The sequence below is a fragment of the Gallinula chloropus genome (assembly GCF_964237585.1).
Source record: "Gallinula chloropus genome assembly, chromosome: 5".
Classification (NCBI taxonomy): Eukaryota; Metazoa; Chordata; class Aves; order Gruiformes; family Rallidae; genus Gallinula; species Gallinula chloropus.
In genome coordinates, this window is record NC_140090.1 from 49,855,924 (window position 1) to 49,871,587 (window position 15,664).

Consider the following 15,664-nt stretch of genomic DNA (forward strand, 5'->3'; position numbering starts at 1 on the left):
GGACCAGCCCCAGGCCATGTCCCTTCTCCCAGCATCTCCCAGATTAGCTGGGATTGGTGTGGAGTGAGAGAAACAGTGTCGAAATGATAGCATGGGGCCAGCCGTTGAGCTGCAATATGACTTCAGCCCTTTACATTTATTTAAAAAAAAAAATGGGCCTGGGTAGGTGCCGTCAAGCCGCGGTGACCCAGCTATCTGGTCAAAGGCCTGCAAGGAGCTGGGAGATAGAGTGAGTTAAAGTTTAACCCACAGGGACTGTAAACCAGCCCTGGGGCTGCTGAACCTTTGGAGTTTGATATGATGATTAGGGAATAACCGGAGTGACACGTCGCAAACTCTCCATAATCAAGGAGACCTTTTTCCCGGGCAGTGATCTCCAAAATTGCTCAGGTAGGCAGCCGCTCGTCCTACCACAAGGTTTGGGGCACGGGGAATGGGTTCTCTTCGTGAAACAAGGCTTCTGGCTGGGATAGGGAAGGAGCAGCTCCATCATGCGCCTTCTTCAGTGGTGCTTTACCATCAAATTCAGGCTTTGGGTGCTGCCCGACATCAGTGGGGCTGGAGCAGGGGTGCTGGGACTCTCCTTCACCATGCAACTCAATCCACCCGCGGGTGCAGCTCTGTGCCACTCGCCTTGGTTTTCTTGATGAGCAGGGTGGGGAGGTAAGGGCTCCTTGAGGGCCTTGGAGTAATTTCTGCGTGACAGCAGCAGCAAGGAGGGTTTTTCTTTACTGCTTATCCCTGTGCCGATCGCCGATGGTTGCCCAAAAATCAAAGCCAGGCAAGGTGGGAGAGGGAGGAGGGATTTTCCCTGTGAAAATTCAGTCTCAATTTGTTAAAGCACAACTTTCCAGGGCTAATCATTAGAGATCTTTCCAGTCGACTTTATATTCCTCCTCTTTGCAAAAGCTTGGTCTCCATATCAAGGATGATTGCTGCTCCTAAAAAACCCCCACCTAATTTTCCCTAATTGCTTCAAACTAGCAGGCATTTTTTCCATAATGCTTCCCTTAAGGTATTTTCCCTTGGTGAAACAGGAGGCTTTGGGCAGGAGCAAGTGCGGGAGGGAGGTTGGTTTCAAAGCATCCAGCATATGATGCTGCAAATAAAATGGTGGGGTGGGGTTAGGGTCAGCATCAGGCGCCCTTCATCCTCAGAAATGGCTTTTTGGGGTGTGTTGTGTGCATTTGGTAACACAGCTGCAAAAGTTGTGGGTGAGAGGAAAGGTGTTTAAAAGAGAAAAGCTGCTTCCCAAGTGAAAGAGGCGGAGAGAAAAAAAATTACCAGTTTGTATGTGAAATATTTTCCCAGGGCTTATGTGCTGCAAAGCATGCAGCACTCTACAGTCGCTTTGAATTTAACCTGTGAGCTCCTACTTCCCCTGGGACCCCTGAGCTGGAAAAATACCCTATGCCCTGGAAAGCAAAGGGACTAAAGGCTCATGCCATGTTGCTTTGTCGGATATGGCCCTGCTGTGAGTTGGTGGCAGTTCGCAAATCTTCAGGTGTCCTGTTTCAGGAAAAATATGTGTGTTTTATATATATATATATATATACGTAAAATTATACATTTCTTGGAGCCTGGAGAGAGAGAAAAAAACCAAAAACCTTAAAAAGTGAGCTGATAACCTAAAGAAAAATATTTTCTCTAGTACATAACTGTTCGGGTTGCTAGCAGTAAAGAGTGAATATACTTATCCAGTCTTTTCAAAGGCTGTTATTCTTCCTGAGGAGCGGTTGCACCCTGGGGGGGTGTTATGGGTACAAAACGGCCTTCATAGAATGTGTCCAAGTGGCTCAACACATTCAAACACGAAGGCGTATTGATCCACGCAGGATAAACACGATTTCATTATCTCATTCATGGAAAACAGTAACCAAGTTTCCCCGAAAAGGCTGCAAAAGCACAGGCTCTGTGGGGCAGAAGTAGTGGGGGAAGATGCAGGGTCCGGTTGCAGATACCGCCTTTCCTGCTCTCAACAAAAATCCCAGCATGGGAGACATCCCTCGAATGGGGATTTCCAAGGAAATCACCCAAAAGCAAAGTAAAATCCATATGGGCTTGTTTTGGTTTTTTTTTAATTTGGGTAAAAGCTACTGGATTCATCTTGTTCCTGGCTGGCTGGAGAGCAAAGCCATGGGGTCTGCCTGCAGTGGCTGGCAAGGGAATGATGTGTAGTTGTCACAGAGAGGTGAAGCAGTGTTATATGAAGTTTGTTTCTTGTCGATTCAGGGTTTGAAGGCATAAAAGTACCTTTTCTTGCCTCGTCATCCTCAATCTTTAATAGAAACCTAAAATAAATGAGACCATTCAATGGAGAGAGGAAAATCAAATGAAACCACGCTATGATTTAAGAGCAAAGCAGTACCTTCCTTTCCTGATTGGGTTCTTGATCCTCTGGCCATGATAACTTGGTAGAATTGTTAAAAAATTGGTCAAAAATGAGGATGAAGTAGGAAATGCACCTGGATAGTTTGCACCGCTGAAGGTCCCGATTCCAATATAAATATCTGAATAAAATGCAACCTCCACCCATTCCCAACTTTTTTTTCTTTTCTTTTTAGCATGATGGCTGTTATTAACACCAAACCATCCAAGGGTCAAAGCACTGAAAATTATTGAATTCCAGAACTATTATTGCTATTAAGTGTGTAGCTTTGTGGTTTGTTTTTTTTTTTTTTAAATAGTACTAAAATTACTGCCTTAACTTGCTGCAGTCATTCACACTTTCCAACACTGCCCTGGAAGAGGGGGGGGGATTACCCCCTGTGAAGGTGGATTTGCTAATTGATTAATGGCCTAGGGAACAAAGAAGGAGAGAAAGTAATCATGTTTTCCCAGGTCCCATGACAGCAGCTCTCCTCCCTTATCCTTAATGATAATAAAACATAGCCCAGCGTACTGGCATCACTGAGGACTGAGGAAAGGGGAAAGGGCTGAAATCCCACCAGTGTCAGAAAAAAACATCCTAGCCATGACTTGTATCCTGGAAATAGTCTGAATATATTGGTGGGTACTGACCCTGGGGTGGTGAGGGTGGGAAAGTGTTCTGTGCAAAAAGCTGCTGAGATGTCCTCAGGCCAAGAGGGATGGGAAGGAAGCAGGGGAGAGAAGACCTGCTCAGAAGATTGGAGGTTGGAAAGCCTGTTTTATCCTCCTTGGGATTTGCTGTGTTGGGATTTATAACTCTTAAAAAAGTCGAGGAATGATTTCTGCCTCTATCCCAGGGAAACCCAACAGACAGAGGAAAGCTCTTTTAGCCACAAGACTAATAAAATAGCTGTGAAAGACTTTGGGCTTGAAGGACCTAATCCTACGAGTGGCACTACAAAACCAGATCCAGGTGGTGTATTGGGTTGTCCACATGCACGTCCAAAGTCTGAGTGAGCAGCCTTGTCCAGCCCCATCCTCTGATGCTCCTTCTGAATCGGGAGTGGGGACGTGCAGGGCAGCTCAGTCCGAGGGTACGCTGGGATGGGTGTTGCCAGACAAAGCAGGTCGCTGGAGACCATGGTCCAGGCAACCCAGGACATCCCTGGGGATGGGGTTCTCTTGCTGCTTGCAAGAGGATGGGCTGTTTCCTTGGGGTAGCAGGGCTTTCTTCAAAGGCAGCAGTGTGTGGAAGCACAGATTAAGGCCAGATCATCACACACACACCCTGAGAGTACACTGATCGACTTTTCTGGCACTTCCATAAACTGCGTGGAAGTCTCCAACACTGGATTTCGCAGTGGTTGTGATTAATACCTTGCTCAACCTTGAACACCCCTGCTCCCCTACTGCTAGTAGATTGCTTGAGCATGTCCTGGAGTGCACCAGTGTCTAGATGTGCTGATCTAGAGCCTAAAAAATTTGCAGGATGCCTTAGGAGAAAAGCTCGCCTAGTCTTATCTAATAAGGCAGAAGCCAAAGAGGGATGGACAGCACTCCTGCTGCAGATCTGTCAGCCAGGGAGGAGCTTTATTCCCATCCCTCCCCCAGCCCCACGGCTTGTGCTTGCTGCTCTGTGTGAAACCATCACCTGGAGCGAGATGTTACTGGAAATTATTTCTCCCCAGAGGAGAGGTATGCCAATGTGTGGCCTTTAAGGCAAATAATATTCAAAGCAGCAGCCACTGAGACACCCAGCTCATTGGGAAGCGCAGCATGAAATAATGCAATGGGGGGTGAAAGGGGGCAGAAAAAAAGAAAGAAATCAGGCTGTTACGCTACTCATCTATCTAGGTCGTGGCTGGGGACAGACTGGAAACCTCAGCCGCTATGGAAACCCGCCGAGGTTCATCTGGCTGTGGTCCAGCAGCTTTCCCGGCATGGAGAGGAGATGCTGCCGGCATGGGGCAATGTGCCTGCTGGCTGTGTCTTGCTTCGATGCCCGGGCAGCCTCCCTATCAGGAAATGGGTCACTGCAGCACTGATATAGCTGCTAGAGAAGGAAAAGCTATTATGAAATCCGAGGTGGAGTATATTAGGGCTACCTGCACTGCGCAGCTGTCTCTGTCCATGCCTTCAAGTGCTTAAGCCCATGTAAAAGGGCTAACAGACGCTTGTGGAGCGCTGTGCAAGTTTACACCAGTCCAAGTGAGGCAATTGCATCACTCAACACCACCACTCCACACCCCCACCCCTGCAAAGAAACCAGGGTACAATAAAAGCACCACATAATGCACCAAATTTGCAGTATGCCAGACCTTTCCTCTATAGGGCATATATAGGTTGTCCCCACCCAGGCAGGGGGGAACACAAACCCAGTTGGGATCTTGATTCTTATGGTTTTGGATTGGGTTTTTTTTCAATAGCCACATTTTCTTTCTTAAACAGGACCAGAAAGTGTTTGACTTGTTTTTCACAGCACTGTGCTAATCCAGCCCTGTGCCACGATGAACCCCCAGTGACAGAGGAGATGACAGGCACAGAAACCACAAGCATCAATGGTGTTTTGCTGCTGCGCTCAGCAAGGACACAACCAAGCAGTGATGGGGCTCCGTTTGCAGCAGGAAATGCTCCTTTTGCAATTAGAGCTATTGTGTTGCATCTCTCCCAGCCCCTGCACACTGGGTAGTAATTTAAACACTGGGCAACCTAGGGGTATGACAAGACAAAAATCAGAAGGGTCTCACAAATCTCAGTAATGGAGGCTCCGAAAACTGGCATTACAGATACGTTTCTACTTCCAGGTATTTAAGGCATGGTCGTGGCATGCTCAGAGTCAGACATGTTGCACTTCTTTACCTGCATTCCTTTGTGTGCAGCACTCATGTTAGAAGCACCAAAAGATCTGCAGCACAGGGGCTTTGTTTAGGGTCCTCACCCCAAATTTGGCATTAGCAGCCACAGCAATCTATCCTTCTTCCACTGGTCCACCTCCCTGCTTTGGATCCTCCAGATCTTCCTGCTCATTCCAATTCAAATTTCAGCTTTATGGTGTTTTCAAATCCAAATCCAACTTTAAAAAGTAATAATAATAATAATAATCAAATCTTAAATTAGATATGACCAACAGCTACAGACCTGAATCAACACATCTGAACCCAAGGTTGTCCCAGCCCTGAACCTAGATACAGACCTGAAATTATCACATGTTCTTGATGTTTAAAAATACGCCAAATCCAGACCTCTGTTTTAGGTGTCTTACAGAGGACCAGGCATGGCTTGTATGAGGTTTCCTTCCCAGCATCAGTGGGATGCAATAGCACGAAGTGCTCATCGCTGTGTGGTTGGTTTAGGATTAGGCATCTTACCTGTGGTTCCCTCCTAAAATGTGTGCGCCTATACGTTACTGTATCCTTCTGTGTCTCGCTGGAGTGTTGTCCTAAAAATCCAGCTGTGGGTTTGAATGCAACATGCAATTTCCATGAAATGGGTAAGAGGGGGATATTCTTTGCTTCTTTCATGTTTTTTATCTCAAAACGACTGATTTAGGAAGGACCATCCTTTTAACTTTCTCAGGAGGGTGGGCTTTCTCCTCCCAGCCATATTAATTTATTTAATTTATCTTAAATTTGATTGCAGTGAGCACCCCTAATTAACCTGATTTTTTGCTGATAATCACTCACAATGGAATCAAATCACAAATCCGGGGATGGATTGACCGGCACACAGAAAGAAGCCGCCCTCCGTGCATTAATTCAGCGAACGGGATATAATTTGATCCAGGTAGGAACTCAGTCACCTCCTTTTGTGCGCAGTGTCTGGCTTCATCCTGGAGCGATGCGTTGCGTCGGGGGCTTGAACAGCAAAGCGCTCTTTGCTTATTCTTCTTCCCTCTGTTTTTCTCTAACATACATGATGCACATAACCTGCATGTAATTGAGGCTGTCTTTTACGAAGCAGGATCTTATTCTTCTAGGAATTTTTTGCCTGGTGTCAAATTATAAGGGTGGGGAAGAAAATCTGAGTGCTGGGAAATGTTGGGATTGCTTTCTCAAAGCCATGTGTGCAGTGGTAGCGTAGCAAAGAAAACCCACCAGTCAATGTTTCCAAACTACACAGGTCCAGACTTGGCCATAGAAAGCCCAATATGTCACTGCTAGTTATGCCTTTTATACAGACCCTTGTGCATGTACAAGTGCATGTGAGGCAGGTGCCTTGCTTGCCCAAACACCAAAGCTTTGATCTCAGTTTAGTCTTCCATGTGTCCAAGTGCAAAGCCTCCTCAGGTGAGAGCAGGTGGAGAACTGGGAATGTCCTTCAAAAGCCATCTGAAGATGTCTTTCTCAGTTAGCATGACCAAAACAAGCTAATCTTTTGGAAGTGTTGGGCACTAATATGACCGACCTTGCACCCTGGAAGAAGTGACTGGAAACAGTGAATTTTAGGCAGGTGGCTGCCTTGAACTTTGCCTTGCTTTGTGTAGCACTAGAGGGCACAACAGCCCAAAGCAACAACTGACACTCCTGGGAAAAGGTTTTTCCCTGCAGCCCTTAATCCTGTGTGCATCCCAGAACCAGGCCAGCTGCTGGCTTTGTTGCCCTTTGAGAAGGTTTCTGCTGTACCTGGCCCAGAAGATAAATAGCTTCCCCATATCTTATTTTTACTGTCACTTTTCTTTATCCTCGTCTTCAGTTTTTCATACTGCCACATCTGGTTATAGCTCACTCCTAAAACACGTTTTTCAACTCCTAGTCCCCACGCTGCCTCCAATAACTTCTTTCTTTCTACTTTTTCCATTTCAAGCTTACAACTTTATCATTTTCATTTTTATTTTCTTCTAATTTCCTTTTCCACATCTCTTCTGGCTTTTGTTCCAACCTGTCTATTGGTGCAGCCAAACACTTTCTTCCTCAATGCACTCAGGGTCACACATCTCTGTGAAGGGGAGAATGAAGTCCTCCTTCCCTACAGACACTTTGCCAAGCTAAGATTGTTGAGATGCTGTCTTCAAGCCCCAAATGAAGCTTCTGCTGATTGTAAGAAGACTTCATGTCTTGCTGCACCTCCTCACAAACCAGCTCACACATACATTGACAATGAAAATGAAAAAAATACCATATTTGATTGTCTCTCACTTGGCTTTAAGTGGGACAGTAAGACTCCTCTGGCCAGTTTCAGACCATTAGTGATGAGGTCAGCATTCCTCCTAGTGATCAGCTTCTCCCAGCTGTCATGCCAGTGAAGATGGCAGATGTCCACAACAACACAAAATGCAGCTACCACTGTCTGTCTTCACCATAAATGTCTCAAGAGATAGAAAAATCCCATGCCAGCAACGGTCTCAGTTCAGACACACTTGGGAAGAAAAATAGCCTGAAACATCACAGTCTTTTTGTTAGATCATTATGCTGAAAATATTTGCAAAACAGGAATGAGCAGAGGTAATTCATGACCTGTTACAGGCTCAGGAAAACTGAAAGACCTTGTGTTATATTCTTATTTTCCTGCTTGCATGCTTTAGCCCTTCCTCTTAAGTCAGCCGTACAGGCACTCACTTGCCTGGAATAATCCCAGAATGGGAAAACACTACAGAAGGGAGCAAAAAATAGAATAAAGTGCCCTACATTTTCAAGGAGGTATGTGACTGTGTCCATCTTGGACATCTGAAGTAGCAATTGAGTTGCAGAGCGACTCAAGAGCAAGAACTCATGTGTGTTCCATAACAAAACTCAGCTCGGTATGAACCAGACAGTTTTCCAATACATTGCCAGCACACTAACAGGGTTACCAAAGCCTTTTAGTACAGACACAGCAGTGAGGCAGCCAATGCACATTAGGTTATCTTCGATGAGTCTGTAAAAAGTTGTTCCTTGCAGAGGAGGGCATTTGCCTCTAGCCCACGGGTAACAGAGTGTGTATAAAATATCATTCCCTGGGAAGGGGTTGATTACATCCACATTTAAAATCTATATCTGAACCATTATTTTATTTTTCTCCATGGCAGGAAAACGGGCAGAGAAAATATGGAGGCCCACCACCTGGCTGGGATGGCCCTCCACCGGAGAGGGGGTGCGAGATCTTTATTGGGAAACTTCCCCGAGACCTCTTTGAAGATGAACTTATACCACTGTGTGAAAAAGTAAGACTTTATGATGGGTGGTTGTGCTGCAGATGTTAGTGATGATGAATCCTGCTTTTCAAGTCTGACCTGGAGGTGGTTTGGCCCAGACCACTGGTGGAGCTCTGACACGATATAGTTAAGGAAGCTCGTGGTCTTGTTTAAACGCCTTTCACCTTGCTGACAAACCTTTTTCTTTCTATTTGCAGATTGGCAAAATCTATGAAATGAGAATGATGATGGACTTTAATGGCAACAACAGGGGCTACGCCTTTGTGACTTTCTCAAATAAACAGGAGGCGAAGAATGCAATAAAGCAACTCAATAATTATGAAATCAGGTAAGCATGGCAAACACCTTCACATCAACTTAAAGCATATATATGAATCTATTTCTTTATGCAAGGAGTATTTTCCCTTGCAGTCCTGGGGACCTAAGCATTAAGAGCAAATCACTTCCTATCTCCCTGTGCAGTCATTGCTTTGTGCCATAGAACAAAGGACTCAGAAGAGTCAAAATCTTTTGCAGGAAATGTCTTCCTTATTCCCTCCCCCCCCCCAAAAACAAAAAAATCTACCAGAACATTGGAAAAAGTAATTTGCTTTGGATCAAATTAACTTTCACCTAATCATTGCTGTTTATTTCATGTTCCCCTCTGGGCTGTTTTTTGTTGATTTATTCCTTTCCACAGCCTCTCTTGTGTACTATACTGCAGATATGTTCTAGGAGACAGAACAATTGCAAAAAAAATATGAAATAGGATAGGAACCAATGGTCAAAACACTGACATTTCCTAATAGATAGGAACAGAAAAAGCCCTCATGTTTGTGACTAAAAATTGGGAACAAAACACCCAGAAATCAACAACATATGGGCCCATCAAGATGTTTTGTTTTGATTTCAGCCCCATTTAATGGTTTTTTTCCAGTTTGAAGTGGGATGAGTAGGTGCCTTTGCTTAGAAGCATTTAGAGAAAAACCATTCTGGCAATTTTACAGCTTTCATTTAAAATTAAAATAAAAGATGAGTTGTGAATTGCTTTACTAGCAGCCCTAAAGATGAGCAGGTCACAAGTCATGCAGGGAGGGCTTGGAAACATGAGTTGTATCAGAGGCTGGAGGCTTTTATAGATCAGGATTCACCCACCTTCCCCTCCTCTGCTTGCTTCCTTTGTTCCAAAGACTCTGTTAAATAAGTTCTTAACTTCTCAAGACCTGCAAGAGATGCTTGGGCCATAAAGAGACGAGAAAACTGTATGTAAGGAAATTTTCGCTTTAGGACTTGTGAAACAGTTGGCTTCAGTAAACCATCAAGTGATGTCTCCCCCTGACAAAGGATTTTGTTTCCCTGAAACCCCAGCCACGAGGCCAAAGGTGACTGGGAAGCTACAAGTCACTGGTGGGCACAACAAACTCCGGCTTATACTGGTGGCAACACAAGAGTCGCTGCTGTGACCATGGCCGTAGTAGCTGGTTTTTGCAGATAGCAAAAGAAAGAAACCCTGGAAGCAAAAGCAAAATTAGGCTTTGGTTTCTCCATGATTTCAAATCCCTCATTTTAACTGTGCTGCCTTACTTAGATGGCAAATTTACCAGAGTGGCAAACTTCAGGTTAGTTCTTGTATTGAGCAAGACCCACTGAATGTCCCAAGCAACACATGCTGCAGGAGAGAGAGGCCTTGTGTTTGAACTTGCATTTTGGGATGAGGGGGCTTTTATTTTCATTTTTGACTCTCTCTGAGAACTGATCATGACTCCTGACAAACCAACAATCTTGTTTATACACAGAAATGGGCGTCTCCTTGGGGTCTGTGCCAGCGTGGACAATTGTCGCCTGTTTGTGGGAGGGATCCCCAAAACAAAGAAGAGGGAGGAAATTTTAGCAGAGATGAAGAAAGTCACAGACGGAGTTGTGGATGTCATTGTCTACCCCAGTGCAGCTGATAAAACCAAAAACCGGGGTTTTGCTTTTGTGGAATACGAAAGTCATCGGGCAGCAGCGATGGCCAGGAGAAAATTGCTCCCAGGTTAGTAGGGGCGGTGATGGTGGATGGCCTCATCTCAGTTGTATCCTATGTATGCAGTGAGATGCAAGTCTCCAGAGGACCCAAGGAAGTGAACACTGCTTGGTTTTCTCCTCTGGGCTGCTAGAGACATACAGAGCAAGAAGGGACCCCAATGTACCATGACTGTCTGATGGAGCTGTCTTGGCTCTGGGGTGCATGGTGGGCATTTCACTACAGATCCTGGTGTAGCACCATGCTTGTCACCCATGGCCTTCACTGAGGAGCTTGAATTTATTAAAAATACAAAGAGATGGATTTAGCTGTGTGTATCCATACAGCTCTGTCATAGGATATATATTATCCTGTGGTTATCCTGGGTTATATATAAAATATAGCTTCATTTATGGCCTCTCAGAGTGAATCACTCAGAAAAGCATCCAAGAACATATTCAGCCTTAAGAATGTACTGAGGATGTTCTTGAAAATTGATATTTTCTATGTAGGAAGAAAACTTCAAATTAGGAATTGCTCTAGGATATAAGCAATATAAAGAAAAACTCTATGTAAATTAGTGCTAGAGGACATTCAAAGACCGCTGTGAAGCAGAGAGAGGTTTGGCAGGTGCTAGATGGGGTCACTTTAGCTCATTTGCGGTGATTTCACCAATTTTCTCATGGTTTCTTACTTGCACTGCTTTGTTGAACCCAGGTCACTTGATGGTAAAAGGATCCAATAAACCTTCTGTTTTGAGACTTGTTCATAACCCACCGGTCTTCTTTTACTCTTTCTATATGTGAGCCAGCACAAAAAATCATTGAAATCCTTTTTTCTTACTGTAAAAAAAAAAAAAAAGAAAGGGGGGCATAAATCTGAGCACAGACCTCACTGAGTAGTCTTAGCTATTGTGGGATATCACACACTAGCCATCTTTCTTGTATTCTGCAACTCTGCATCTGTTTAGCATCTCCCTGGATTGTGGGGGAACATTCCTTCAATCTGTGTGCCTCGGCACAACTTTTTCATGGTTTCCATATCAAGAAGGAAGGAAGGAGCAGGCGCAGCCGCAGCTGCCGACGGCAGCCTTCAGGGAGCTGAGCACTTGAAATCCTGAGCAAAGACATTGAGACAGATGGGAACAAGCACGTAGTCCTGAACAGACATGGGCGATGTGCTAGTGATTTCCAATTTAGGGACATCTTGGTAAACAGTTTGGGGAATTTCAAAGGCCTGAGCAGGAGCCAGAGTCTTCTGATGTTGCAAACATAAGGGAGGAACTTGAAAAAAAAAAGTTTCAAGCCAGAACTGAGTGTGTCTCCAGCTGATACATTGGATGAATGTGAGACTGAGTATTATTATCAAGATGCTTCCTTTACTCTGAACCTCGCTGCTCTTCGGGGGAGCACTGTAGAAGAGACAGAAATTCTCTAAAGAAGAAGATGCTTTTTACGGAAATTTTGTCCTGCCTCTTGGTTAAATAACAGGGTGGAGGAAGACTGGATTTTAGCAAGAAGCTAGCGCAGACACTGAGCTTAGTTCCTTGTTGCAAGTCAACCAGATCATTATTTCCAGTATTGAACAGAAAATGTCAATTCAGAAAGGGTCACACGTGGCCTTTCATTTCAGCTGGCTACCATTAGCAGTCACCTCTCTATTTCTGGTCACTAAACACCCAAGTCAAACTGGGCAGCAACGGAAGCTGAACATCAGCTCAATAGTGCTCCACGGATCCTGGTTCATTCATGAACCTTCCTAACAAGGAGCAGTCCCATTCTGGTTTGTTTCTTAATGATCACTTCTGATACAGAAAAACAGGTCTCCAAATTCTGTTCTTACCCTCTAATTTTCCTCTATTTCAGAGCTCCCATCCCATTTTAGATGGGTGATCCAAGCAGAGATGCAAGAATGCAAGACAGGATACCCTTTTTTTAAATCTCTCAAAAAAATGTTTTGCAGGATTCTCTTGTCTCTACTAGCGTAGACATCCCTGTGCTTCTTCCAGGTTTTAGCATAATTAAGGCCTTGGAGGACCTAATCTTCATGTCATAAAGATCAGAGAGAAAGAAAGAAAGAAAGAAAAAAAAACCACAGAAAAACTCACTTAGTCTTAGAGGCACATTAGCAGAAGAGCAGACATTTTATTTAATTATTTGGTGGGAATACCTAGCACTTACCATGCTGGTAAGACAGAAAATGGTCTTCACTGTACATCCAAAGAACTAGCTACTGGGATGGTAAAAGTTGGCAGATAAAAAGTCAGCCACAGAACTTGGGGCACTGCACTTTAGCGAGTGGCCAGATTTCAACCACTTGTGAAAAGAAAGATCTCCCTGCAAGATGTGTAAAAGGTACAGGGAATAGGTAAAGGAAAGAGGTATCATTGCTGTCTGGAGAAGACAGCAGGTGAAGAAATATTTTGAATCTTTATTTAATATCTTTCTCAGTGATCTGGACAAGGGAATGGAATGTGTCCTCAGTAAGTTTGCACATGACACTAGATTGGGTGGGAGTGTCCATCTGCTTGAGAGCAGGAGGGCTCTGGACAGGCTGAATCAATGGACTGAGGCCAACTGTGTGAGGTTCAACAAGACCAAGTGGTTGGTCCAGCATTCGGGCCACAACAACTCCCAGCAGTGCTACACGCTTGGGGCAGAGTGGTTGGACAGCTGCCTGGTGGAAAAGGACCTGGGAGTTGTTGGTCAGCAGATGGCTGAACATAAGCCAGAAGTGTGCCTGGGTGACCAAGGCAGCAAACAGAATCCTGGCCTGTGTCATCAGTGGTGTGGCCAGTAGGAGCAGGGCACTAGTGACGCCATCCCTCCAGTGCTGGGTTTGGGCCCCTCACTACAAGATGGACATTGAGGTGCTGGAGAGTGTCCAGAGAAAGACAGTGGAGTGAGGAAGGGTCTGGAGCACAAGTCTGATGGGGAGCATCTGAGGGAACTGGGAGGGTTCAGCCTGCAGGAGGCTGAGGGGAGACCTGATCACTCTCAACAGCTACCTGAAAGGAGGGTGTGGTCTCTTCTCCCAAGTAACAAGGGATAGGATGAAAGGAAATGGTCTTAGGCTGTGCCAAGGGAGATTTAGATGGGATATTAGGAAAAATTGCTTCACTGAAAGGGTTGTCAAGCACTGGACCAGGCTGCCCAGGGAGGTATTTAAAAGATGTGTAGATGTAGTGCTTTGGGACATGGTTTGTGTTTGGACTTGGTGATCTTAAAGGTTTTTTCCAACTGAAATGATTCTATGGTTCTATGAAACCATTGCTATGTAGAGGTACCCTGCCTCACCTGCTCTCCTGCTGCTCATCACTGTGATTCGCACAACTTAGAGACAAGACCATGGCAGCCAGCTTTCATTACATATTAAACATCACTAATTGACTAATTATTACTTAATAGATTAAGTGACTCAATGCTAATGGTTATAGACTTCAGCATGATAACATGGTGACAACACCACTTGTAACTACCCCTTTATTTGCTCTTTTAAATCCCTGACCCTCAGCAGCTCAACCCAGTGCTAGCAGAACCTGTGTACTTCTCCACACCCACACTCTGTTTTGTACCTCGTTAGTTTTTGTGTCCCTCCTCTCTATTGCTGCTGCAACTTCACCTGACATGGACCACACAACTTTGAATACTCACACACAGAGACATCATTGTTTTACTATTTCATTTAATCCATCCAGGATGTATGGATCCCTTTCCAATTATCTATTTGCAGCAAAAAGGTATTTTTTGTAAGTTCATTAAAATATTTCCCTCCAGGGAATGAGGACATTTGTGAATCATGCCATATTTTCACTTCTTTAATTCTGGACGCTGCATTTCTGCAGGGATCTAAGATATTAGTGGGAGCATGCTGAAGTGTGGCCATCTGCTTTTGGAAACAAGTTAACAAAGCAGCTGCACTTTGAGTTAGAAAGGCTCATTTTGGCCCCGTTTGTAGAAACAGCCTTTTCTGCTCTTCATACCGCACGTGAAATAGCCTTTGAGCAGAAGTATGAGGAACTAAAGCCTGTCTGACACTGACTATTCCAATCCCTTTAAAGGAAGGATCCAGTTGTGGGGACATCCTATTGCTGTTGACTGGGCAGAACCAGAAGTGGAGGTGGATGAAGATACCATGTCATCAGTAAAAATTCTCTACGTGAGGAACCTCATGCTCTCAACCACAGAAGAGACCATAGAAAAGGAGTTCAACAACATCAAACCAGGTAGGAAACCACTGACATACTAGCTCCTAAATAAATACTGCTACTGCAAATGGAAACCTATCTCCATTCATGAAACGCCAAAGGAAGAGATAAAAATAACTGGTTTTCCGCTCTAAAGTGTTGATGTGTAACACCACAAAAGCTGTCATTAGGCTGAAGGCTCCCACCCAACATGTACATCTTGTCATCCATCAAGGGCTGCTTAATTTCCAGCCAACAACACTGTTAACCTTTTTAGGGTAATTGGCAGCTGGAAGAGATCCAAAATGCTGCGTGAAGATGCCTATGTCATAAAAATTATTTTGAATCTATTTGGTCTTCAAAAGACAGAGGATCTCTAAAAAAGAGAGAGTTGGTAAAACAGCAGGGTGATCCCAGCATTCTTCTTCTGTGGCAAGGGGTGATGATAGGGACAGAGTGATTTAATACAAATATTTTTCATCTCATCGATCTGAATTCTGAGTCCTACCATTTCCATGCAAACACACTCACCTTCTTCTGTAAATTCCTGAATAATCCGTGCTTATAATTTAATGTAGAATATGATAGCATTTCTTCAGGGCATATATTCCAGCATTTAGGGTAAGATTTTAAAAATGTAGGTAGGTTCATTGGGAATAAGAATCCTGTTGGCTTTCAAAGGAGATTTTACTTTTCAGTTGCTGCAGCTTTAGGAAATTCCACCCAAACCCAACAAAGTAAAAATAACCCATTTCTGCAACTCTCCAGGCCACACAGCCCATTAGGCATTAGTAACTTACGTTTGGCAATGAGAAATTGCCTTTCATCACATTCCTATTAACTTCCTTCTATTAAATTTTTAAAAATACACTACTGAGCTTCATTTTTCCTTCCCTAACTTTTCGTTTCTGCTCTACACATTTCTTTTTTTTTTTTTTTTTTTGTACTAGGCTGCAATGTGAAGGTATTTACGAGGTTTCTTTATGAGTCTTTC

At 44.2% G+C, this 15,664-nt stretch overlaps 1 protein-coding gene across 2 annotated transcripts in view; it reads left to right on the top strand.

Moving 5' to 3' along the window:
• The first annotated feature begins 304 nt into the window (after positions 1–304).
• The window catches only part of A1CF (APOBEC1 complementation factor), a 29,879-nt gene continuing 14,519 nt past the window's right edge, over positions 305–15,664 (top strand). For both annotated transcript variants that reach the window (XM_084265494.1, XM_084265495.1), the window contains exons 1-6: positions 305–390; positions 6,010–6,153; positions 8,375–8,509; positions 8,698–8,828; positions 10,276–10,514; positions 14,545–14,709. In XM_084265494.1, coding sequence (XP_084121620.1) covers positions 6,055–6,153; positions 8,375–8,509; positions 8,698–8,828; positions 10,276–10,514; positions 14,545–14,709 — 769 coding nt within the window. In that variant the 5' untranslated portion in view covers positions 305–390; positions 6,010–6,054. The remainder of the gene's footprint in view (positions 391–6,009; positions 6,154–8,374; positions 8,510–8,697; positions 8,829–10,275; positions 10,515–14,544; positions 14,710–15,664) is intronic.